This window comes from Haemorhous mexicanus, chromosome 5, assembly GCF_027477595.1.
Source record: "Haemorhous mexicanus isolate bHaeMex1 chromosome 5, bHaeMex1.pri, whole genome shotgun sequence".
Classification (NCBI taxonomy): Eukaryota; Metazoa; Chordata; class Aves; order Passeriformes; family Fringillidae; genus Haemorhous; species Haemorhous mexicanus.
In genome coordinates, this window is record NC_082345.1 from 17,385,860 (window position 1) to 17,410,401 (window position 24,542).

Genomic DNA, 24,542 nt, shown 5'->3' on the forward strand with positions numbered 1-24,542 from the left:
TGCTAGAAAGCAGAGGAGAGCTGGAGAGTGGGCACTGAAGGAGCAGGGCGTCTCCCTGTGTGGAAAAAAACTTCACGACGCCAGGGGTTACGTGCAGGAAAGACACAGAGGAGTCCTGTAATGTTATTGGAATAAAGGGAGAGGCCAAGGGACATTTGCCGTGGGGTGTCTCGATTTGTTGAGACCCAGGACAAGGGCGCAGCCTCCTTTTTGTATCCTAATTCCCAGGTCCATCGCCCTCTTTCTTCTCCCACTGCCTGAGGTACTCGGAAGGTACAAGACTTGCCGAATTGCCTACTGTACGGAACCCCTCTGTCCCTTTGATTGCGGAGGCCGGAATGGGACCATACACACACACCAAGGTTCATGCACAGCAACCAGCTTGCATTGAGTGCTCTCTTCCTTTGTAGATCTGAATGTCTGCCTGCTCAATCCATCCGTATTGGCTGAACCAGTTGCCACCCGGTCAAACAGCCAATAGCTGCTGGCGTCCCCCAACGGTCCGGGCCTGCTCCCCAGTGGTCCACACTGGTTCCGTTTTATAATTAAAGTACTTACAGGATTACCTCTGTTTCCGTTATAAAACGAGGATGAAATAAAACCCTGAGGCCTTCAGGCCAGCTGCTCCCTCTGTTTTATATCTTTATAACCCCGCAGAAGGCACAGGAAGGGAAGGAGTGGCGCTGGGGTCACCCACCCTCTATGTATAAAGGCGCCGTTCCCCCTGTCTAGAGCTTAATGCTGGTGCTGATGGGGTTGAGCATTTGTAGCTAGGAATCAGGGGGAAGGCCAACAACACCAGCCTCTTAGATGGCGGTTCGTCACTGCAGTCCGTGTAGCTGTGCCAGTTTATGCACAGAAGGACAGACCAATCTATCCGGAACCGGTCGCCCAAAATACGTCTTTGGAATGCAGAGCATCTGGTAATTGTGCTGGGAAACACTTTCTGCAGCAGAAAAAATGAGCGCTCTCCCACAGGTGCTTGTGGGGCAGCAAGAGGATGCTGTCATGCTCATCCTTCAGAAAAGCAGCGAGCCTGAAACCAAAGGGCACCTTTTAGAGACTCGGAGATTTAGCTGAAGCTCAGCGTGGAGTCAAGGCTTAGACTCCGTGATGCTCAAGGCTGCCTCCCAACGTTGATATCTATGAGATTGCCAGTGGAGGGCAGCTGATAAGAAGGACAAGAGAAGGACCAAGAGAGGTTCTTTGAAGAAGATTCGCTCAAAGGCTGCCTTAACCAGCACCCCAGGGCCCCTCCGACAGTCCGAGCTGGGGTGGGGACAAAGGGCGGGGCTGGGCTGGCTGCGGTGTACTGTGACATCCATGACATCATGGGGCCATGTCACAATTGGGGGCAGCTATGCAAGGCCCCAGCAGGTGACGCTGGCCCCGTATTGCTTGGGCAAGCGGTGAGTGCACACGTGGCGGGGAGGCCGGGCTGGGGACAAGGGCCGGGGCAGAAACGCTGCACCCGGGGCTGGCTTTTCCTCCTGCATCCAGGAGCAGCCCCTCATGGCACAGCCTTGGGCAGGGCACCCTGCCGCTGCTGCCGCTGCTGCTGCTGGGGCAGCGGAACGGGCCTGGCTGCTTGCCAGCTCTCTGGGGTCCTGTCCTTCCTGCTCCCAGATCCCTGGGATTCCCATCGCTGCTGCCCCCGGTGCCAGCTGCCTCCCTCACAGCCCCTCTCAAGGCCTTCTCTCCACCCTCCTGCAGACCATGGATACCTGGGTGTTGTGGCTCTTGCTCTTGCAAATTGCTGTCCCGTACCCACAGCCCGTGGGTGATGGCTTGGACGAGGTGACACGTCTGCGAACGGAGGTGCGTGCCAAGCTCCGGGAAGAGGAGACGATTGGTCTGGAGCGGGAGGTGGAGCAGCTGGTCCTGAAGCAGGGTGCCTGGGCCTGGGGAGACCTGCTCTGCTCTGCCTGGCAGCACTGGCAGGTCTGGGCTCTTGCTGGGCTCCTGCTCCTTCTCCTGGCACTGTGGTATTGGGGGAGGAAAAGGAGCCTGAGGAGAGAGGAGCGTGAAGAAGGACATGGTGGTGGGAATGAAGAGGGAGTCGAAATTGCGGATGCAAATGAAGAAGATGTCGGAAATGAAGAGGAAGGAGACAGTGACCTGGATGGGGAGGAAAGCGACAGTGATGACGGCCAGGCCCAGGAGGTCGACGATGCTGCTGCTAATGAAGAACGTGATGGTGCTGCGAATGAAGTTGGCCATGAGGCTGCAAATGCAGCAAACGCCAATGATGTTGGAAATGAAGTGGAACAATACCGCCATCGTGCCGATAACTTTGGAAGGATCGTGATGGAGCGCATACAGTGGCCTGTGCAGGACCTGCAGGAAGGATGCACATGGACAAGAACCCTGATGGAGCATTTTGCAATTTACTTTCGACGGGTCTTGTCCAACAGTTTCTATCCGGTGCTGCAAGGAGCTATCGGGGTGGGCAGTGCCTTCGAAGGTTGGAGTCCCCGTGAGCAGGATGTTGTGTACCAGGTGCTCATACCCATGACACCTCCTCGAGGGCACAGCTTCCACCTAGAGCTGGGCACTGCAGGGCAGAGGCGCCTGAGGAACTTCCACGTCCGCGTGCAGCAGGAGTGCACCTGCACCAGGGAGCAGCAGGATAAGAACATGCTGTGCTTCCTGCACCACCCTGAGGAGGAGCTCAGGAGGTGTCAGGATCCCAGCCTCCTTCATACCCTGTGCACGGGCTCCTACCTGGACGTGGAGAAAACTGCCCGCTGGTTCTACCAACTGGTGAGAGCAATCTGGCCGGCTTTGCTTGAGTCACACCGTTGGCATTTAGTGCTGCTGCCCTCCAGACGCTCTTGCCAGTTGAAGGTGACCAACGGCAGAGAAAGCTACCGGATCGAGCTGCTGTTTGGGGTGCGGCAAGGCAACTCAGACGTCTTTGTCAGCAGTCAGCCGAGGCAAGCCCACACCTCAAGCACAATCTGGCCGGAGAGCTACGCCGTGGCCGAGATGAAGTTCTTCAGGTACATCGCCAGGCGGGCCCCCCCTGACAGCTTGCACCTGAAATGCCTGCAGTTCTTCACTCGTCTTCAGCTGGGCTTGGGCTTCTCCACCTATACCATCAAGACCATTGTCATGCACATGGCTGAGCGTCTTACCCGCGTCACAGTGGCGCAGGAGGCATTTTGTGAGGCGGCTGATGGATATCAGCGAGAGCCTGCGCACATGTGTGGAAATGAGACACCTCAATCACTTCATTGTGGGCAACCAGAGGCTTCCTCAGGGGATCAGCTTGCCCCCAGAGGTCCTAATGGCCCGGTCACGCAATCTCTTCCACGACCTGGAGATGGATCCGGTTGCCCACTCCCAGGCAGTGAGCCAGTACGTGGATCTGCACCACTGGCTCAAACGAATCCTTAAAAATGAGCAGTGAAAGAGGTTCTCCTGCACAGAGCTGTGCTTGTGAGCCTCGCGCCTGGCGGCAGAGGACCAGCTCTCAGCAGGTGGGAAAAGAGGGGAGAACGTGGGCTCCGGAGAGGGAAGGGAAAACGCTGCGTGGCAGCACTGTGCCATCAGCAGCAGCAGCAGTGTCGTCTCAACAGCCTCCCCGGCACTGCCTCCGGCGATCACCTGATTGGCTACAAAGATCAAGGATCACACAAGAGGAGACGCTCTTACTCGCCCACCTCTCTCTTTGAGTCCCTTTTCCCCCCGAGAGCTTCACCTTGTGCAAAGAAGCCGATCTCAGAAGGCCTGACGAGGGAATGTTTGAAAGGACCACTGGTGGCATCATTTGCTTCAGGGGTGCTCCAGGCAGGTCTTTGCGCCGTGCACCACAAAGGATTGCCTTCGGGTCGAGCTTCTTGACTCTGTCTGGGGAGAGAGACTCCCGGGCAATGTTTGGGATCCGTCAGTGGACGGTGTTTCTCCTTGTTCCCGCATGGGAATCCTTCAGGTCAGCATTGTAGCAACTGTGTTGGAGCTGACCTGATATTTTGTATACGTAAAGATCTAGACTGTTAATGTGGATCCATCTATCTATGTATCTATGTATCTATGTAACTATCTGTCTATCTATCTATCTGTCTATCTGTCTATCTATCTATCTATCTATGTATACATAAGATATGCTAGAAAGGTTATCAATTATCGTATATAATAGTAAAATCTACTAAAAGCCAATAGAATAATATAAATAGTATCAAGGATACGAATGATGTAACTATGATATCATGGTAAGAAATGATTCTGTAGAGTCAAATATGTAATTTTGGTTTTAGAATAGCACATAGCCAGTATTTAGTGTCACTCTAAGTTGCGATACATACTAACGCTCTTAGGGCATTTATATCTGGAAAAGATTTTCATAAAATTGATACCTTTATAACATACATAACTATTATACCGTTACATATCGCACGTAGGAATTGTTTGTAATGTAGAAGTAAGGCCATAGATCGTGTCTCTGTCTGCTGGGGACAAAGCATTGTGCTCTGTAGTTAGTGCTTTTAGGAGTAGCAACCTAGAAAGTTCGTGGCTCTTGATTCAATAAACTACAGTATTCCAGAAGCTAGATTGTGCAAGACTTTATTGTAATCTCAGCCAGGCCTATAGTAGAGGTTAAAGTCACAAGTTGCGAATCTGGGCTTGTGAAGAATCTCCTTGAAATTAGCCAAACTTGCAGTGCTGAATTGGTTCTAATCAGAAATTAGGTCCAGCTGCCCTCGGCCCCTGTGATCACAGGCTGCCAGAAGAGCCTGCCTTGGAAGGGTCCTTAAAAATGGTCTGGCTGCAACCTTGCTGCCAAGGGCAGGGAGACCTTCCGCTAGGCCCGGTTGCTCCAAGCCCTGCCCAGCCTGGCCTGCAACACTGCCCGGGATGGGGCAGCCTCAGCTGCTGTGGGCAGCAGCGTGGGCCAGGGCCTCAGCAGCCTGAGAGGCAAGAATGTCTTGCGCATCTCCAGCCCAAGCCTGCCCGCTGTCGGTGGGAAGCCACTGGGCCTGGTGCTGTCCCTGCAGGCCCTTGTCCACACCACAGCCCCTCCCAGGTCCCTGCTGGGCCTGGTGCAGGGACTGAAAGGCCGCAGGAAGGTGCCCCCGGAGAAGGCCTTGGAGAGCACTTGGGGCCAGGAGTGCCGCCATGAGGGCAGCAAGCAGGGCCTGGTGTGGCCGTCGGGACGGGAGGCCACAGGGCGGGCGCTGAGGCCCTGCCAGCTGGAGCTGGGAGCTCTGGAGTGCGGCTGGCAGAGAGCCGTGGGGGATCCGTGCAGCGGCAAGGACACGGGCTTCTAGATGTGCTAGAAAGCAGAGGAGAGCTGGAGAGTGGGCACTGAAGGAGCAGGGCGTCTCCCTGTGTGGAAAAAAACTTCACGACGCCAGGGGTTACGTGCAGGAAAGACACAGAGGAGTCCTGTAATGTTATTGGAATAAAGGGAGAGGCCAAGGGACATTTGCCGTGGGGTGTCTGGATTTGTTGAGACCCAGGACAAGGGCGCAGCCTCCTTTTTGTATCCTAATTCCCAGGTCCATCGCCCTCTTTCTTCTCCCACTGCCTGAGGTACTCGGAAGGTACAAGACTTGCCGAATTGCCTACTGTACGGAACCCCTCTGTCCCTTTGATTGCGGAGGCCGGAATGGGACCATACACACACACCAAGGTTCATGCACAGCAACCAGCTTGCATTGAGTGCTCTCTTCCTTTGTAGATCTGAATGTCTGCCTGCTCAATCCATCCGTATTGGTTGAACCAGTTGCCACCCGGTCAAACAGCCAATAGCTGCTGGCGTCCCCCAACGGTCCGGGCCTGCTCCCCAGTGGTCCACACTGGTTCCGTTTTATAATTAAAGTACTTACAGGATTACCTCTGTTTCCGTTATAAAACGAGGATGAAATAAAACCCTGAGGCCTTCAGGCCAGCTGCTCCCTCTGTTTTATATCTTTATAACCCCGCAGAAGGCACAGGAAGGGAAGGAGTGGCGCTGGGGTCACCCACCCTCTATGTATAAAGGCGCCGTTCCCCCTGTCTAGAGCTTAATGCTGGTGCTGATGGGGTTGAGCATTTGTAGCTAGGAATCAGGGGGAAGGCCAACAACACCAGCCTGTGACTCTTAGATGGCGGTTCGTCACTGCAGTCCGTGTAGCTGTGCCAGTTTATGCACAGAAGGACAGACCAATCTATCCGGAACCGGTCGCCCAAAATACGTCTTTGGAATGCAGAGCATCTGGTAATTGTGCTGGGAAACACTTTCTGCAGCAGAAAAAATGAGCGCTCTCCCACAGGTGCTTGTGGGGCAGCAAGAGGATGCTGTCATGCTCATCCTTCAGAAAAGCAGCGAGCCTGAAACCAAAGGGCACCTTTTAGAGACTCGGAGATTTAGCTGAAGCTCAGCGTGGAGTCAAGGCTTAGACTCCGTGATGCTCAAGGCTGCCTCCCAACGTTGATATCTATGAGATTGCCAGTGGAGGGCAGCTGATAAGAAGGACAAGAGAAGGACCAAGAGAGGTTCTTTGAAGAAGATTCGCTCAAAGGCTGCCTTAACCAGCACCCCAGGGCCCCTCCGACAGTCCGAGCTGGGGTGGGGACAAAGAGCGGGGCTGGGCTGGCTGCGGTGTACTGTGACATCCATGACATCATGGGGCCATGTCACAATTGGGGGCAGCTATGCAAGGCCCCAGCAGGTGACGCTGGCCCCGTATTGCTTGGGCAAGCGGTGAGTGCACACGTGGCGGGGAGGCCGGGCTGGGGACAAGGGCCGGGGCAGAAACGCTGCACCCGGGGCTGGCTTTTCCTCCTGCATCCAGGAGCAGCCCCTCATGGCACAGCCTTGGGCAGGGCACCCTGCCGCTGCTGCCGCTGCTGCTGCTGGGGCAGCGGAACGGGCCTGGCTGCTTGCCAGCTCTCTGGGGTCCTGTCCTTCCTGCTCCCAGATCCCTGGGATTCCCGTCGCTGCTGCCCCCGGTGCCAGCTGCCTCCCTCACAGCCCCTCTCAAGGCCTTCTCTCCACCCTCCTGCAGACCATGGATACCTGGGTGTTGTGGCTCTTGCTCTTGCAAATTGCTGTCCCGTACCCACAGCCCGTGGGTGATGGCTTGGACGAGGTGACACGTCTGCGAACGGAGGTGCGTGCCAAGCTCCGGGAAGAGGAGACGATTGGTCTGGAGCGGGAGGTGGAGCAGCTGGTCCTGAAGCAGGGTGCCTGGGCCTGGGGAGACCTGCTCTGCTCTGCCTGGCAGCACTGGCAGGTCTGGGCTCTTGCTGGGCTCCTGCTCCTTCTCCTGGCACTCTGGTATTGGGGGAGGAAAAGGAGCCTGAGGAGAGAGGAGCGTGAAGAAGGACATGGTGGTGGGAATGAAGAGGGAGTCGAAATTGCGGATGCAAATGAAGAAGATGTCGGAAATGAAGAGGAAGGAGACAGTGACCTGGATGGGGAGGAAAGCGACAGTGATGACGGCCAGGCCCAGGAGGTCGACAATGCTGCTGCGAATGAAGAACGTGATGGTGCTGCGAATGAAGTTGGCCATGAGGCTGCAAATGCAGCAAACGCCAATGATGTTGGAAATGAAGTGGAACAATACCGCCATCGTGCCGATAACTTTGGAAGGATCGTGATGGAGCGCATACAGTGGCCTGTGCAGGACCTGCAGGAAGGATGCACGTGGACAAGAACCCTGATGGAGCATTTTGCAATTTACTTTCGACGGGTCTTGTCCAACAGTTTCTATCCGGTGCTGCAAGGAGCTATCGGGGTGGGCAGTGCCTTCGAAGGTTGGAGTCCCCGTGAGCAGGATGTTGTGTACCAGGTGCTCATACCCATGACACCTCCTCGAGGGCACAGCTTCCACCTAGAGCTGGGCACTGCAGGGCAGAGGCGCCTGAGGAACTTCCACGTCCGCGTGCAGCAGGAGTGCACCTGCACCAGGGAGCAGCAGGATAAGAACATGCTGTGCTTCCTGCACCACCCTGAGGAGGAGCTCAGGAGGTGTCAGGATCCCAGCCTCCTTCATACCCTGTGCACGGGCTCCTACCTGGACGTGGAGAAAACTGCCCGCTGGTTCTACCAACTGGTGAGAGCAATCTGGCCGGCTTTGCTTGAGTCACACCGTTGGCATTTAGTGCTGCTGCCCTCCAGACGCTCTTGCCAGTTGAAGGTGACCAACGGCAGAGAAAGCTACCGGATCGAGCTGCTGTTTGGGGTGCGGCAAGGCAACTCAGACGTCTTTGTCAGCAGTCAGCCGAGGCAAGCCCACACCTCAAGCACAATCTGGCCGGAGAGCTACGCCGTGGCCGAGATGAAGTTCTTCAGGTACATCGCCAGGCGGGCCCCCCCTGACAGCTTGCACCTGAAATGTCTGCAGTTCTTCACTCGTCTTCAGCTGGGCTTGGGCTTCTCCACCTATACCATCAAGACCATTGTCATGCACATGCTGAGCGTCTTACCCGCGTCACAGTGGCGCAGGAGGCATTTTGTGAGGCGGCTGATGGATATCAGCGAGAGCCTGCGCACATGTGTGGAAATGAGACACCTCAATCACTTCATTGTGGGCAACCAGAGGCTTCCTCAGGGGATCAGCTTGCCCCCAGAGGTCCTAATGGCCCGGTCACGCAATCTCTTCCACGACCTGGAGATGGATCCGGTTGCCCACTCCCAGGCAGTGAGCCAGTACGTGGATCTGCACCACTGGCTCAAACGAATCCTTAAAAATGAGCAGTGAAAGAGGTTCTCCTGCACAGAGCTGTGCTTGTGAGCCTCGCGCCTGGCGGCAGAGGACCAGCTCTCAGCAGGTGGGAAAAGAGGGGAGAACGTGGGCTCTGGAGAGGGAAGGGAAAACGCTGCGTGGCAGCACTGTGCCATCAGCAGCAGCAGCAGTGTCGTCTCAACAGCCTCCCCGGCACTGCCTCCGGCGATCACCTGATTGGCTACAAAGATCAAGGATCACACAAGAGGAGACGCTCTTACTCGCCCACCTCTCTCTTTGAGTCCCTTTTCCCCCCGAGAGCTTCACCTTGTGCAAAGAAGCCGATCTCAGAAGGCCTGACGAGGGAATGTTTGAAAGGACCACTGGTGGCATCATTTGCTTCAGGGGTGCTCCAGGCAGGTCTTCGCGCCGTGCACCACAAAGGATTGCGTTCGGGTCGAGCTTCTTGACTCTGTCTGGGGAGAGAGACTCCCGGGCAATGTTTGGGATCCGTCAGTGGACGGTGTTTCTCCTTGTTCCCGCATGGGAATCCTTCAGGTCAGCATTGTAGCAACTGTGTTGGAGCTGACCTGATATTTTGTATACGTAAAGATCTAGACTGTTAATGTGGATCCATCTATCTATGTATCTATGTATCTATGTAACTATCTGTCTATCTATCTATCTGTCTATCTGTCTGTCTATCTATGTATCTATCTATGTATACATAAGATATGCTAGAAAGGTTATCAATTATCGTATATAATAGTAAAATCTACTAAAAGCCAATAGAATAATATAAATAGTATCAAGGGTACGAATGATGTAACTATGATATCATGGTAAGAAATGATTCTGTAGAGTCAAATATGTAATTTTGGTTTTAGAATAGCACATAGCCAGTATTTAGTGTCACTCTAAGTTGCAATACATACTAACGCTCTTAGGGCATTTATATCTGGAAAAGATTTTCATAAAATTGATACCTTTATAACATACATAACTATTATACCGTTACATATCGCACGTAGGAATTGTTTGTAATGTAGAAGTAAGGCCATAGATCGTGTCTCTGTCTGCTGGGGACAAAGCATTGTGCTCTGTAGTTAGTGCTTTTAGGAGTAGCAACCTAGAAAGTTCGTGGCTCTTGATTCAATAAACTACAGTATTCCAGAAGCTAGATTGTGCAAGACTTTATTGTAATCTCAGCCAGGCCTATAGTAGAGGTTAAAGTCACAAGTTGCGAATCTGGGCTTGTGAAGAATCTCCTTGAAATTAGCCAAACTTGCAGTGCTGAATTGGTTCTAATCAGAAATTAGGTCCAGCTGCCCTCGGCCCCTGTGATCACAGGCTGCCAGAAGAGCCTGCCTTGGAAGGGTCCTTAAAAATGGTCTGGCTGCAACCTTGCTGCCAAGGGCAGGGAGACCTTCCGCTAGGCCCGGTTGCTCCAAGCCCCGCCCAGCCTGGCCTGCAACACTGCCCGGGATGGGGCAGCCTCAGCTGCTGTGGGCAGCAGCGTGGGCCAGGGCCTCAGCAGCCTGAGAGGCAAGAATGTCTTGCGCATCTCCAGCCCAAGCCTGCCCGCTGTCGGTGGGAAGCCACTGGGCCTGGTGCTGTCCCTGCAGGCCCTTGTCCACACCACAGCCCCTCCCAGGTCCCTGCTGGGCCTGGTGCAGGGACTGAAAGGCCGCAGGAAGGTGCCCCCGGAGAAGGCCTTGGAGAGCACTTGGGGCCAGGAGTGCCGCCATGAGGGCAGCAAGCAGGGCCTGGTGTGGCCGTCGGGACGGGAGGCCACAGGGCGGGCGCTGAGGCCCTGCCAGCTGGAGCTGGGAGCTCTGGAGTGCGGCTGGCAGAGAGCCGTGGGGGATCCGTGCAGCGGCAAGGACACGGGCTTCTAGATGTGCTAGAAAGCAGAGGAGAGCTGGAGAGTGGGCACTGAAGGAGCAGGGCGTCTCCCTGTGTGGAAAAAAACTTCACGACGCCAGGGGTTACGTGCAGGAAAGACACAGAGGAGTCCTGTAATGTTATTGGAATAAAGGGAGAGGCCAAGGGACATTTGCCGTGGGGTGTCTGGATTTGTTGAGACCCAGGACAAGGGCGCAGCCTCCTTTTTGTATCCTAATTCCCAGGTCCATCGCCCTCTTTCTTCTCCCACTGCCTGAGGTACTCGGAAGGTACAAGACTTGCCGAATTGCCTACTGTACGGAACCCCTCTGTCCCTTTGATTGCGGAGGCCGGAATGGGACCATACACACACACCAAGGTTCATGCACAGCAACCAGCTTGCATTGAGTGCTCTCTTCCTTTGTAGATCTGAATGTCTGCCTGCTCAATCCATCCGTATTGGTTGAACCAGTTGCCACCCGGTCAAACAGCCAATAGCTGCTGGCGTCCCCCAACGGTCCGGGCCTGCTCCCCAGTGGTCCACACTGGTTCCGTTTTATAATTAAAGTACTTACAGGATTACCTCTGTTTCCGTTATAAAACGAGGATGAAATAAAACCCTGAGGCCTTCAGGCCAGCTGCTCCCTCTGTTTTATATCTTTATAACCCCGCAGAAGGCACAGGAAGGGAAGGAGTGGCGCTGGGGTCACCCACCCTCTATGTATAAAGGCGCCGTTCCCCCTGTCTAGAGCTTAATGCTGGTGCTGATGGGGTTGAGCATTTGTAGCTAGGAATCAGGGGGAAGGCCAACAACACCAGCCTGTGACTCTTAGATGGCGGTTCGTCACTGCAGTCCGTGTAGCTGTGCCAGTTTATGCACAGAAGGACAGACCAATCTATCCGGAACCGGTCGCCCAAAATACGTCTTTGGAATGCAGAGCATCTGGTAATTGTGCTGGGAAACACTTTCTGCAGCAGAAAAAATGAGCGCTCTCCCACAGGTGCTTGTGGGGCAGCAAGAGGATGCTGTCATGCTCATCCTTCAGAAAAGCAGCGAGCCTGAAACCAAAGGGCACCTTTTAGAGACTCGGAGATTTAGCTGAAGCTCAGCGTGGAGTCAAGGCTTAGACTCCGTGATGCTCAAGGCTGCCTCCCAACGTTGATATCTATGAGATTGCCAGTGGAGGGCAGCTGATAAGAAGGACAAGAGAAGGACCAAGAGAGGTTCTTTGAAGAAGATTCGCTCAAAGGCTGCCTTAACCAGCACCCCAGGGCCCCTCCGACAGTCCGAGCTGGGGTGGGGACAAAGGGCGGGGCTGGGCTGGCTGCGGTGTACTGTGACATCCATGACATCATGGGGCCATGTCACAATTGGGGGCAGCTATGCAAGGCCCCAGCAGGTGACGCTGGCCCCGTATTGCTTGGGCAAGCGGTGAGTGCACACGTGGCGGGGAGGCCGGGCTGGGGACAAGGGCCGGGGCAGAAACGCTGCACCCGGGGCTGGCTTTTCCTCCTGCATCCAGGAGCAGCCCCTCATGGCACAGCCTTGGGCAGGGCACCCTGCCGCTGCTGCCGCTGCTGCTGCTGGGGCAGCGGAACGGGCCTGGCTGCTTGCCAGCTCTCTGGGGTCCTGTCCTTCCTGCTCCCAGATCCCTGGGATTCCCGTCGCTGCTGCCCCCGGTGCCAGCTGCCTCCCTCACAGCCCCTCTCAAGGCCTTCTCTCCACCCTCCTGCAGACCATGGATACCTGGGTGTTGTGGCTCTTGCTCTTGCAAATTGCTGTCCCGTACCCACAGCCCGTGGGTGATGGCTTGGACGAGGTGACACGTCTGCGAACGGAGGTGCGTGCCAAGCTCCGGGAAGAGGAGACGATTGGTCTGGAGCGGGAGGTGGAGCAGCTGGTCCTGAAGCAGGGTGCCTGGGCCTGGGGAGACCTGCTCTGCTCTGCCTGGCAGCACTGGCAGGTCTGGGCTCTTGCTGGGCTCCTGCTCCTTCTCCTGGCACTCTGGTATTGGGGGAGGAAAAGGAGCCTGAGGAGAGAGGAGCGTGAAGAAGGACATGGTGGTGGGAATGAAGAGGGAGTCGAAATTGCGGATGCAAATGAAGAAGATGTCGGAAATGAAGAGGAAGGAGACAGTGACCTGGATGGGGAGGAAAGCGACAGTGATGACGGCCAGGCCCAGGAGGTCGACAATGCTGCTGCGAATGAAGAACGTGATGGTGCTGCGAATGAAGTTGGCCATGAGGCTGCAAATGCAGCAATCGCCAATGATGTTGGAAATGAAGTGGAACAATACCGCCATCGTGCCGATAACTTTGGAAGGATCGTGATGGAGCGCATACAGTGGCCTGTGCAGGACCTGCAGGAAGGATGCACGTGGACAAGAACCCTGATGGAGCATTTTGCAATTTACTTTCGACGGGTCTTGTCCAACAGTTTCTATCCGGTGCTGCAAGGAGCTATCGGGGTGGGCAGTGCCTTCGAAGGTTGGAGTCCCCGTGAGCAGGATGTTGTGTACCAGGTGCTCATACCCATGACACCTCCTCGAGGGCACAGCTTCCACCTAGAGCTGGGCACTGCAGGGCAGAGGCGCCTGAGGAACTTCCACGTCCGCGTGCAGCAGGAGTGCACCTGCACCAGGGAGCAGCAGGATAAGAACATGCTGTGCTTCCTGCACCACCCTGAGGAGGAGCTCAGGAGGTGTCAGGATCCCAGCCTCCTTCATACCCTGTGCACGGGCTCCTACCTGGACGTGGAGAAAACTGCCCGCTGGTTCTACCAACTGGTGAGAGCAATCTGGCCGGCTTTGCTTGAGTCACACCGTTGGCATTTAGTGCTGCTGCCCTCCAGACGCTCTTGCCAGTTGAAGGTGACCAACGGCAGAGAAAGCTACCGGATCGAGCTGCTGTTTGGGGTGCGGCAAGGCAACTCAGACGTCTTTGTCAGCAGTCAGCCGAGGCAAGCCCACACCTCAAGCACAATCTGGCCGGAGAGCTACGCCGTGGCCGAGATGAAGTTCTTCAGGTACATCGCCAGGCGGGCCCCCCCTGACAGCTTGCACCTGAAATGTCTGCAGTTCTTCACTCGTCTTCAGCTGGGCTTGGGCTTCTCCACCTATACCATCAAGACCATTGTCATGCACATGCTGAGCGTCTTACCCGCGTCACAGTGGCGCAGGAGGCATTTTGTGAGGCGGCTGATGGATATCAGCGAGAGCCTGCGCACATGTGTGGAAATGAGACACCTCAATCACTTCATTGTGGGCAACCAGAGGCTTCCTCAGGGGATCAGCTTGCCCCCAGAGGTCCTAATGGCCCGGTCACGCAATCTCTTCCACGACCTGGAGATGGATCCGGTTGCCCACTCCCAGGCAGTGAGCCAGTACGTGGATCTGCACCACTGGCTCAAACGAATCCTTAAAAATGAGCAGTGAAAGAGGTTCTCCTGCACAGAGCTGTGCTTGTGAGCCTCGCGCCTGGCGGCAGAGGACCAGCTCTCAGCAGGTGGGAAAAGAGGGGAGAACGTGGGCTCTGGAGAGGGAAGGGAAAACGCTGCGTGGCAGCACTGTGCCATCAGCAGCAGCAGCAGTGTCGTCTCAACAGCCTCCCCGGCACTGCCTCCGGCGATCACCTGATTGGCTACAAAGATCAAGGATCACACAAGAGGAGACGCTCTTACTCGCCCACCTCTCTCTTTGAGTCCCTTTTCCCCCCGAGAGCTTCACCTTGTGCAAAGAAGCCGATCTCAGAAGGCCTGACGAGGGAATGTTTGAAAGGACCACTGGTGGCATCATTTGCTTCAGGGGTGCTCCAGGCAGGTCTTCGCGCCGTGCACCACAAAGGATTGCGTTCGGGTCGAGCTTCTTGACTCTGTCTGGGGAGAGAGACTCCCGGGCAATGTTTGGGATCCGTCAGTGGACGGTGTTTCTCCTTGTTCCCGCATGGGAATCCTTCAGGTCAGCATTGTAGCAACTGTGTTGGAGCTGACCTGATATTTTGTATACGTAAAGATCTAGACTGTTAATGTGGATCCATCTATCTATGTATCTATGTATCTATGTAACTATCTGTCTATCTATCTATCTGTCTATCTGTCTGTCTATCTATGTATCTATCTATGTATACATAAGATATGCTAGAAAGGTTATCAATTATCGTATATAATAGTAAAATCTACTAAAAGCCAATAGAATAATATAAATAGTATCAAGGGTACGAATGATGTAACTATGATATCATGGTAAGAAATGATTCTGTAGAGTCAAATATGTAATTTTGGTTTTAGAATAGCACATAGCCAGTATTTAGTGTCACTCTAAGTTGCAATACATACTAACGCTCTTAGGGCATTTATATCTGGAAAAGATTTTCATAAAATTGATACCTTTATAACATACATAACTATTATACCGTTACATATCGCACGTAGGAATTGTTTGTAATGTAGAAGTAAGGCCATAGATCGTGTCTCTGTCTGCTGGGGACAAAGCATTGTGCTCTGTAGTTAGTGCTTTTAGGAGTAGCAACCTAGAAAGTTCGTGGCTCTTGATTCAATAAACTACAGTATTCCAGAAGCTAGATTGTGCAAGACTTTATTGTAATCTCAGCCAGGCCTATAGTAGAGGTTAAAGTCACAAGTTGCGAATCTGGGCTTGTGAAGAATCTCCTTGAAATTAGCCAAACTTGCAGTGCTGAATTGGTTCTAATCAGAAATTAGGTCCAGCTGCCCTCGGCCCCTGTGATCACAGGCTGCCAGAAGAGCCTGCCTTGGAAGGGTCCTTAAAAATGGTCTGGCTGCAACCTTGCTGCCAAGGGCAGGGAGACCTTCCGCTAGGCCCGGTTGCTCCAAGCCCCGCCCAGCCTGGCCTGCAACACTGCCCGGGATGGGGCAGCCTCAGCTGCTGTGGGCAGCAGCGTGGGCCAGGGCCTCAGCAGCCTGAGAGGCAAGAATGTCTTGCGCATCTCCAGCCCAAGCCTGCCCGCTGTCGGTGGGAAGCCACTGGGCCTGGTGCTGTCCCTGCAGGCCCTTGTCCACACCACAGCCCCTCCCAGGTCCCTGCTGGGCCTGGTGCAGGGACTGAAAGGCCGCAGGAAGGTGCCCCCGGAGAAGGCCTTGGAGAGCACTTGGGGCCAGGAGTGCCGCCATGAGGGCAGCAAGCAGGGCCTGGTGTGGCCGTCGGGACGGGAGGCCACAGGGCGGGCGCTGAGGCCCTGCCAGCTGGAGCTGGGAGCTCTGGAGTGCGGCTGGCAGAGAGCCGTGGGGGATCCGTGCAGCGGCAAGGACACGGGCTTCTAGATGTGCTAGAAAGCAGAGGAGAGCTGGAGAGTGGGCACTGAAGGAGCAGGGCGTCTCCCTGTGTGGAAAAAAACTTCACGACGCCAGGGGTTACGTGCAGGAAAGACACAGAGGAGTCCTGTAATGTTATTGGAATAAAGGGAGAGGCCAAGGGACATTTGCCGTGGGGTGTCTGGATTTGTTGAGACCCAGGACAAGGGCGCAGCCTCCTTTTTGTATCCTAATTCCCAGGTCCATCGCCCTCTTTCTTCTCCCACTGCCTGAGGTACTCGGAAGGTACAAGACTTGCCGAATTGCCTACTGTACGGAACCCCTCTGTCCCTTTGATTGCGGAGGCCGGAATGGGACCATACACACACACCAAGGTTCATGCACAGCAACCAGCTTGCATTGAGTGCTCTCTTCCTTTGTAGATCTGAATGTCTGCCTGCTCAATCCATCCGTATTGGTTGAACCAGTTGCCACCCGGTCAAACAGCCAATAGCTGCTGGCGTCCCCCAACGGTCCGGGCCTGCTCCCCAGTGGTCCACACTGGTTCCGTTTTATAATTAAAGTACTTACAGGATTACCTCTGTTTCCGTTATAAAACGAGGATGAAATAAAACCCTGAGGCCTTCAGGCCAGCTGCTCCCTCTGTTTTATATCTTTATAACCCCGCAGAAGGCACAGGAAGGGAAGGAGTGGCGCTGGGGTCACCCACCCTCTATGTATAAAGGCGCCGTTCCCCCTGTCTAGAGCTTAATGCTGGTGCTGATGGGGTTGAGCATTTGTAGCTAGGAATCAGGGGGAAGGCCAACAACACCAGCCTGTGACTCTTAGATGGCGGTTCGTCACTGCAGTCCGTGTAGCTGTGCCAGTTTATGCACAGAAGGACAGACCAATCTATCCGGAACCGGTCGCCCAAAATACGTCTTTGGAATGCAGAGCATCTGGTAATTGTGCTGGGAAACACTTTCTGCAGCAGAAAAAATGAGCGCTCTCCCACAGGTGCTTGTGGGGCAGCAAGAGGATGCTGTCATGCTCATCCTTCAGAAAAGCAGCGAGCCTGAAACCAAAGGGCACCTTTTAGAGACTCGGAGATTTAGCTGAAGCTCAGCGTGGAGTCAAGGCTTAGACTCCGTGATGCTCAAGGCTGCCTCCCAACGTTGATATCTATGAGATTGCCAGTGGAGGGCAGCTGATAAGAAGGACAAGAGAAGGACCAAGAGAGGTTCTTTGAAGAAGATTCGCTCAAAGGCTGCCTTAACCAGCACCCCAGGGCCCCTCCGACAGTCCGAGCTGGGGTGGGGACAAAGGGCGGGGCTGGGCTGGCTGCGGTGTACTGTGACATCCATGACATCATGGGGCCATGTCACAATTGGGGGCAGCTATGCAAGGCCCCAGCAGGTGACGCTGGCCCCGTATTGCTTGGGCAAGCGGTGAGTGCACACGTGGCGGGGAGGCCGGGCTGGGGACAAGGGCCGGGGCAGAAACGCTGCACCCGGGGCTGGCTTTTCCTCCTGCATCCAGGAGCAGCCCCTCATGGCACAGCCTTGGGCAGGGCACCCTGCCGCTGCTGCCGCTGCTGCTGCTGGGGCAGCGGAACGGGCCTGGCTGCTTGCCAGCTCTCTGGGGTCCTGTCCTTCCTGCTCCCAGATCCCTGGGATTCCCGTCGCTGCTGCCCCCGGTGCCAGCTGCCTCCCTCACAGCCCCTCTCAAGGCCTTCTCTCCACCCTCCTGCAGACCATGGATACCTGGGTGTTGTGGCTCTTGCTCTTGCAAATTGCTGTCCCGTACCCACAGCCCGTGGGTGATGGCTTGGACGAGGTGACACGTCTGCGAACGGAGGTGCGTGCCAAGCTCCGGGAAGAGGAGACGATTGGTCTGGAGCGGGAGGTGGAGCAGCTGGTCCTGAAGCAGGGTGCCTGGGCCTGGGGAGACCTGCTCTGCTCTGCCTGGCAGCACTGGCAGGTCTGGGCTCTTGCTGGGCTCCTGCTCCTTCTCCTGGCACTCTGGTATTGGGGGAGGAAAAGGAGCCTGAGGAGAGAGGAGCGTGAAGAAGGACATGGTGGTGGGAATGAAGAGGGAGTCGAAATTGTGGATGCAAATGAAGAAGATGTCGGAAATGAAGAGGAAGGAGACAGTGACCTGGATGGGGAGGAAAGCGACAGTGATGACGGCCAGGCCCAGGAGGTCGACAATGCTGCTGCGAATGAAGAACGTGATGGTGCTGCGAATGAAGTTGGCCATGAGGCTGCAAATGCAGCAATCGCCAATGATGTTGGAAATGAAGTGGAACAATACCGCCATCGTGCCGATAACTTTGGAAGGATCGTGATGGAGCGCATACAGTGGCCTGTGCAGGACCTGCAGGAAGGATGCACGTGGACAAGAAACCTGATGGAGCATTTTGCAATTTACTTTCGACGGGTCTTGTCCAACAGTTTCTATCCGGTGCTGCAAGGAGCTATCGGGGTGGGCAGTGCCTTCGAAGGTTGGAGTCCCCGTGAGCAGGATGTTGTGTACCAGGTGCTCATACCCATGACACCTCCTCGAGGGCACAGCTTCCACCTAGAGCTGGGCACTGCAGGGCAGAGGCGCCTGAGGAACTTCCACGTCCGCGTGCAGCAGGAGTGCACCTGCACCAGGGAGCAGCAGGATAAGAACATGCTGTGCTTCCTGCACCACCCTGAGGAGGAGCTCAGGAGGTGTCAGGATCCCAGCCTCCTTCATACCCTGTGCACGGGCTCCTACCTGGACGTGGAGAAAACTGCCCGCTGGTTCTACCAACTGGTGAGAGCAATCTGGCCGGCTTTGCTTGAGTCACACCGTTGGCATTTAGTGCTGCTGCCCTCCAGACGCTCTTGCCAGTTGAAGGTGACCAACGGCAGAGAAAGCTACCGGATCGAGCTGCTGTTTGGGGTGCGGCAAGGCAACTCAGACGTCTTTGTCAGCAGTCAGCCGAGGCAAGCCCACACCTCAAGCACAATCTGGCCGGAGAGCTACGCCGTGGCCGAGATGAAGTTCTTCAGGTACATCGCCAGGCGGGCCCCCCCTGACAGCTTGCACCTGAAATGCCTGCAGTTCTTCACTCGTCTTCAGCTGGGCTTGGGCTTCTCCACCTATACCATCAAGACCATTGTCATGCACATGCTGAGCGTCTTACCCGCGTCACAGTGGCGCAGGAGGCATTTTGTGAGGCGGCTGATGGATATCAGCGAGAGCCTGCGCACATGTGTGGAAATGAGACACCTCAATCACTTCATTGTGGGCAACCAGAGGCTTCCTCAGGGGATCAGCTTGCCCCCAGAGGTCCTAATGGCCCGGTCACGCAATCTCTTCCACGACCTGGAGATGGATCCGGTTGCCCACTCCCAGGCAGTGAGCCAGTACGTGGATCTGCACCACTGGCTCAAACGAATCCTTAAAAATGAGCAGTGAAAGAGGTTCTCCTGCACAGAGCTGTGCTTGTGAGCCTCGCGCCTGGCGGCAGAGGACCAGCTCTCAGCAGGTGGGAAAAGAGGGGAGAACGTGGGCTCCGGAGAGGGAAGGGAAAACGCTGCGTGGCAGCACTGTGCCATCAGCAGCAGCAGCAGTGTCGTCTCAACAGCCTCCCCGGCACTGCCTCCGGCGATCACCTGATTGGCTACAAAGATCAAGGATCACACAAGAGGAGACGCTCTTACTCGCCCACCTCTCTCTTTGAGTCCCTTTTCCCCCCGAGAGCTTCACCTTGTGCAAAGAAGCCGATCTCAGAAGGCCTGACGAGGGAATGTTTGAAAGGACCACTGGTGGCATCATTTGCTTCAGGGGTGCTCCAGGCAGGTCTTCGCGCCGTGCACCACAAAGGATTGCGTTCGGGTCGAGCTTCTTGACTCTGTCTGGGGAGAGAGACTCCCGGGCAATGTTTGGGATCCGTCAGTGGACGGTGTTTCTCCTTGTTCCCGCATGGGAATCCTTCAGGTCAGCATTGTAGCAACTGTGTTGGAGCTGACCTGATATTTTGTATACGTAAAGATCTAGACTGTTAATGTGGATCCATCTATCTATGTATCTATGTATCTATGTAACTATCTGTCTATCTATCTATCTGTCTATCTGTCTGTCTATCTATGTATCTATCTATGTATACATAAGATATGCTAGAAAGGTTATCAATTATCGTATATAATAGTAAAATCTACTAAAAGCCAATAGAATAATATAAATAGTATCAAGGGTACGAATGATGTAACTATGATATCATGGTAAGAAATGATTCTGTAGAGTCAAATATGTAATTTTGGTTTTAGAATAGCACATAGCCAGTATTTAGTGTCACTCTAAGTTGCAATACATACTAACGCTCTTAGGGCATTTATATCTGGAAAAGATTTTCATAAAATTGATACCTTTATAACATACATAACTATTATACCGTTACATATCGCACGTAGGAATTGTTTGTAATGTAGAAGTAAGGCCATAGATCGTGTCTCTGTCTGCTGGGGACAAAGCATTGTGCTCTGTAGTTAGTGCTTTTAGGAGTAGCAACCTAGAAAGTTCGTGGCTCTTGATTCAATAAACTACAGTATTCCAGAAGCTAGATTGTGCAAGACTTTATTGTAATCTCAGCCAGGCCTATAGTAGAGGTTAAAGTCACAAGTTGCGAATCTGGGCTTGTGAAGAATCTCCTTGAAATTAGCCAAACTTGCAGTGCTGAATTGGTTCTAATCAGAAATTAGGTCCAGCTGCCCTCGGCCCCTGTGATCACAGGCTGCCAGAAGAGCCTGCCTTGGAAGGGTCCTTAAAAATGGTCTGGCTGCAACCTTGCTGCCAAGGGCAGGGAGACCTTCCGCTAGGCCCGGTTGCTCCAAGCCCCGCCCAGCCTGGCCTGCAACACTGCCCGGGATGGGGCAGCCTCAGCTGCTGTGGGCAGCAGCGTGGGCCAGGGCCTCAGCAGCCTGAGAGGCAAGAATGTCTTGCGCATCTCCAGCCCAAGCCTGCCCGCTGTCGGTGGGAAGCCACTGGGCCTGGTGCTGTCCCTGCAGGCCCTTGTCCACACCACAGCCCCTCCCAGGTCCCTGCTGGGCCTGGTGCAGGGACTGAAAGGCCGCAGGAAGGTGCCCCCGGAGAAGGCCTTGGAGAGCACTTGGGGCCAGGAGTGCCGCCATGAGGGCAGCAAGCAGGGCCTGGTGTGGCCGTCGGGACGGGAGGCCACAGGGCGGGCGCTGAGGCCCTGCCAGCTGGAGCTGGGAGCTCTGGAGTGCGGCTGGCAGAGAGCCGTGGGGGATCCGTGCAGCGGCAAGGACACGGGCTTCTAGATGTGCTAGAAAGCAGAGGAGAGCTGGAGAGTGGGCACTGAAGGAGCAGGGCGTCTCCCTGTGTGGAAAAAAACTTCACGACGCCAGGGGTTACGTGCAGGAAAGACACAGAGGAGTCCTGTAATGTTATTGGAATAAAGGGAGAGGCCAAGGGACATTTGCCGTGGGGTGTCTGGATTTGTTGAGACCCAGGACAAGGGCGCAGCCTCCTTTTTGTATCCTAATTCCCAGGTCCATCGCCCTCTTTCTTCTCCCACTGCCTGAGGTACTCGGAAGGTACAAGACTTGCCGAATTGCCTACTGTACGGAACCCCTCTGTCCCTTTGATTGCGGAGGCCGGAATGGGACCATACACACACACCAAGGTTCATGCACAGCAACCAGCTTGCATTGAGTGCTCTCTTCCTTTGTAGATCTGAATGTCTGCCTGCTCAATCCATCCGTATTGGTTGAACCAGTTGCCACCCGGTCAAACAGCCAATAGCTGCTGGCGTCCCCCAACGGTCCGGGCCTGCTCCCCAGTGGTCCACACTGGTTCCGTTTTATAATTAAAGTACTTACAGGATTACCTCTGTTTCCGTTATAAAACGAGGATGAAATAAAACCCTGAGGCCTTCAGGCCAGCTGCTCCCTCTGTTTTATATCTTTATAACCCCGCAGAAGGCACAGGAAGGGAAGGAGTGGCGCTGGGGTCACCCACCCTCTATGTATAAAGGCGCCGTTCCCCCTGTCTAGAGCTTAATGCTGGTGCTGATGGGGTTGAGCATTTGTAGCTAGGAATCAGGGGGAAGGCCAACAACACCAGCCTGTGACTCTTAGATGGCGGTTCGTCACTGCAGTCCGTGTAGCTGTGCCAGTTTATGCACAGAAGGACAGACCAATCTATCCGGAACCGGTCGCCCAAAATACGTCTTTGGAATGCAGAGCATCTGGTAATTGTGCTGGGAAACACTTTCTGCAGCAGAAAAAATGAGCGCTCTCCCACAGGTGCTTGTGGGGCAGCAAGAGGATGCTGTCATGCTCATCCTTCAGAAAAGCAGCGAGCCTGAAACCAAAGGGCACCTTTTAGAGACTCGGAGATTTAGCTGAAGCTCAGCGTGGAGTCAAGGCTTAGACTCCGTGATGCTCAAGGCTGCCTCCCAACGTTGATATCTATGAGATTGCCAGTGGAGGGCAGCTGATAAGAAGGACAAGAGAAGGACCAAGAGAGGTTCTTTGAAGAAGATTCGCTCAAAGGCTGCCTTAACCAGCACCCCAGGGCCCCTCCGACAGTCCGAGCTGGGGTGGGGACAAAGGGCGGGGCTGGGCTGGCTGCGGTGTACTGTGACATCCATGACATCATGGGGCCATGTCACAATTGGGGGCAGCTATGCAAGGCCCCAGCAGGTGACGCTGGCCCCGTATTGCTTGGGCAAGCGGTGAGTGCACACGTGGCGGGGAGGCCGGGCTGGGGACAAGGGCCGGGGCAGAAACGCTGCACCCGGGGCTGGCTTTTCCTCCTGCATCCAGGAGCAGCCCCTCATGGCACAGCCTTGGGCAGGGCACCCTGCCGCTGCTGCCGCTGCTGCTGCTGGGGCAGCGGAACGGGCCTGGCTGCTTGCCAGCTCTCTGGGGTCCTGTCCTTCCTGCTCCCAGATCCCTGGGATTCCCGTCGCTGCTGCCCCCGGTGCCAGCTGCCTCCCTCACAGCCCCTCTCAAGGCCTTCTCTCCACCCTCCTGCAGACCATGGATACCTGGGTGTTGTGGCTCTTGCTCTTGCAAATTGCTGTCCCGTACCCACAGCCCGTGGGTGATGGCTTGGACGAGGTGACACGTCTGCGAACGGAGGTGCGTGCCAAGCTCCGGGAAGAGGAGACGATTGGTCTGGAGCGGGAGGTGGAGCAGCTGGTCCTGAAGCAGGGTGCCTGGGCCTGGGGAGACCTGCTCTGCTCTGCCTGGCAGCACTGGCAGGTCTGGGCTCTTGCTGGGCTCCTGCTCCTTCTCCTGGCACTCTGGTATTGGGGGAGGAAAAGGAGCCTGAGGAGAGAGGAGCGTGAAGAAGGACATGGTGGTGGGAATGAAGAGGGAGTCGAAATTGCGGATGCAAATGAAGAAGATGTCGGAAATGAAGAGGAAGGAGACAGTGACCTGGATGGGGAGGAAAGCGACAGTGATGACGGCCAGGCCCAGGAGGTCGACAATGCTGCTGCGAATGAAGAACGTGATGGTGCTGCGAATGAAGTTGGCCATGAGGCTGCAAATGCAGCAAACGCCAATGATGTTGGAAATGAAGTGGAACAATACCGCCATCGTGCCGATAACTTTGGAAGGATCGTGATGGAGCGCATACAGTGGCCTGTGCAGGACCTGCAGGAAGGATGCACGTGGACAAGAACCCTGATGGAGCATTTTGCAATTTACTTTCGACGGGTCTTGTCCAACAGTTTCTATCCGGTGCTGCAAGGAGCTATCGGGGTGGGCAGTGCCTTCGAAGGTTGGAGTCCCCGTGAGCAGGATGTTGTGTACCAGGTGCTCATACCCATGACACCTCCTCGAGGGCACAGCTTCCACCTAGAGCTGGGCACTGCAGGGCAGAGGCGCCTGAGGAACTTCCACGTCCGCGTGCAGCAGGAGTGCACCTGCACCAGGGAGCAGCAGGATAAGAACATGCTGTGCTTCCTGCACCACCCTGAGGAGGAGCTCAGGAGGTGTCAGGATCCCAGCCTCCTTCATACCCTGTGCACGGGCTCCTACCTGGACGTGGAGAAAACTGCCCGCTGGTTCTACCAACTGGTGAGAGCAATCTGGCCGGCTTTGCTTGAGTCACACCGTTGGCATTTAGTGCTGCTGCCCTCCAGACGCTCTTGCCAGTTGAAGGTGACCAACGGCAGAGAAAGCTACCGGATCGAGCTGCTGTTTGGGGTGCGGCAAGGCAACTCAGACGTCTTTGTCAGCAGTCAGCCGAGGCAAGCCCACACCTCAAGCACAATCTGGCCGGAGAGCTACGCCGTGGCCGAGATGAAGTTCTTCAGGTACATCGCCAGGCGGGCCCCCCCTGACAGCTTGCACCTGAAATGCCTGCAGTTCTTCACTCGTCTTCAGCTGGGCTTGGGCTTCTCCACCTATACCATCAAGACCATTGTCATGCACATGCTGAGCGTCTTACCCGCGTCACAGTGGCGCAGGAGGCATTTTGTGAGGCGGCTGATGGATATCAGCGAGAGCCTGCGCACATGTGTGGAAATGAGACACCTCAATCACTTCATTGTGGGCAACCAGAGGCTTCCTCAGGGGATCAGCTTGCCCCCAGAGGTCCTAATGGCCCGGTCACGCAATCTCTTCCACGACCTGGAGATGGATCCGGTTGCCCACTCCCAGGCAGTGAGCCAGTACGTGGATCTGCACCACTGGCTCAAACGAATCCTTAAAAATGAGCAGTGAAAGAGG

The 24,542-nt window shown here is 55.1% G+C and overlaps 5 protein-coding genes across 5 annotated transcripts; all 5 read left to right on the forward strand.

The window, feature by feature from the left end:
* The first annotated feature begins 1,716 nt into the window (after positions 1-1,716).
* LOC132328026 (inositol 1,4,5-trisphosphate receptor-interacting protein-like 1) lies at positions 1,717-3,412 on the forward strand. Its single transcript, XM_059847813.1, is given in 2 exon segments — positions 1,717-3,123; positions 3,125-3,412. Coding segments are annotated over 2 exon segments (1,695 nt in total).
* A 3,583-nt stretch (positions 3,413-6,995) lies between these two features.
* On the forward strand, positions 6,996-8,690 carry LOC132328027 (inositol 1,4,5-trisphosphate receptor-interacting protein-like 1). Its single transcript, XM_059847814.1, has one exon. The coding sequence runs from the start codon at positions 6,996-6,998 to the stop codon at positions 8,688-8,690; it is 1,695 nt and encodes a 564-aa protein (XP_059703797.1).
* A 3,587-nt stretch (positions 8,691-12,277) lies between these two features.
* On the forward strand, positions 12,278-13,972 carry LOC132328028 (inositol 1,4,5-trisphosphate receptor-interacting protein-like 1). Its single transcript, XM_059847815.1, has one exon. It carries the CDS (start codon positions 12,278-12,280, stop codon positions 13,970-13,972), a length of 1,695 nt encoding a protein of 564 aa, XP_059703798.1.
* A 3,587-nt stretch (positions 13,973-17,559) lies between these two features.
* On the forward strand, positions 17,560-19,254 carry LOC132328029 (inositol 1,4,5-trisphosphate receptor-interacting protein-like 1). The gene has a single exon (XM_059847817.1). The coding sequence runs from the start codon at positions 17,560-17,562 to the stop codon at positions 19,252-19,254; it is 1,695 nt and encodes a 564-aa protein (XP_059703800.1).
* Positions 19,255-22,841: 3,587 nt separating this feature from the next.
* Positions 22,842-24,536, forward strand: LOC132328030 (inositol 1,4,5-trisphosphate receptor-interacting protein-like 1). The gene has a single exon (XM_059847818.1). The coding sequence runs from the start codon at positions 22,842-22,844 to the stop codon at positions 24,534-24,536; it is 1,695 nt and encodes a 564-aa protein (XP_059703801.1).
* The last annotated feature ends 6 nt before the right edge of the window (positions 24,537-24,542 follow it).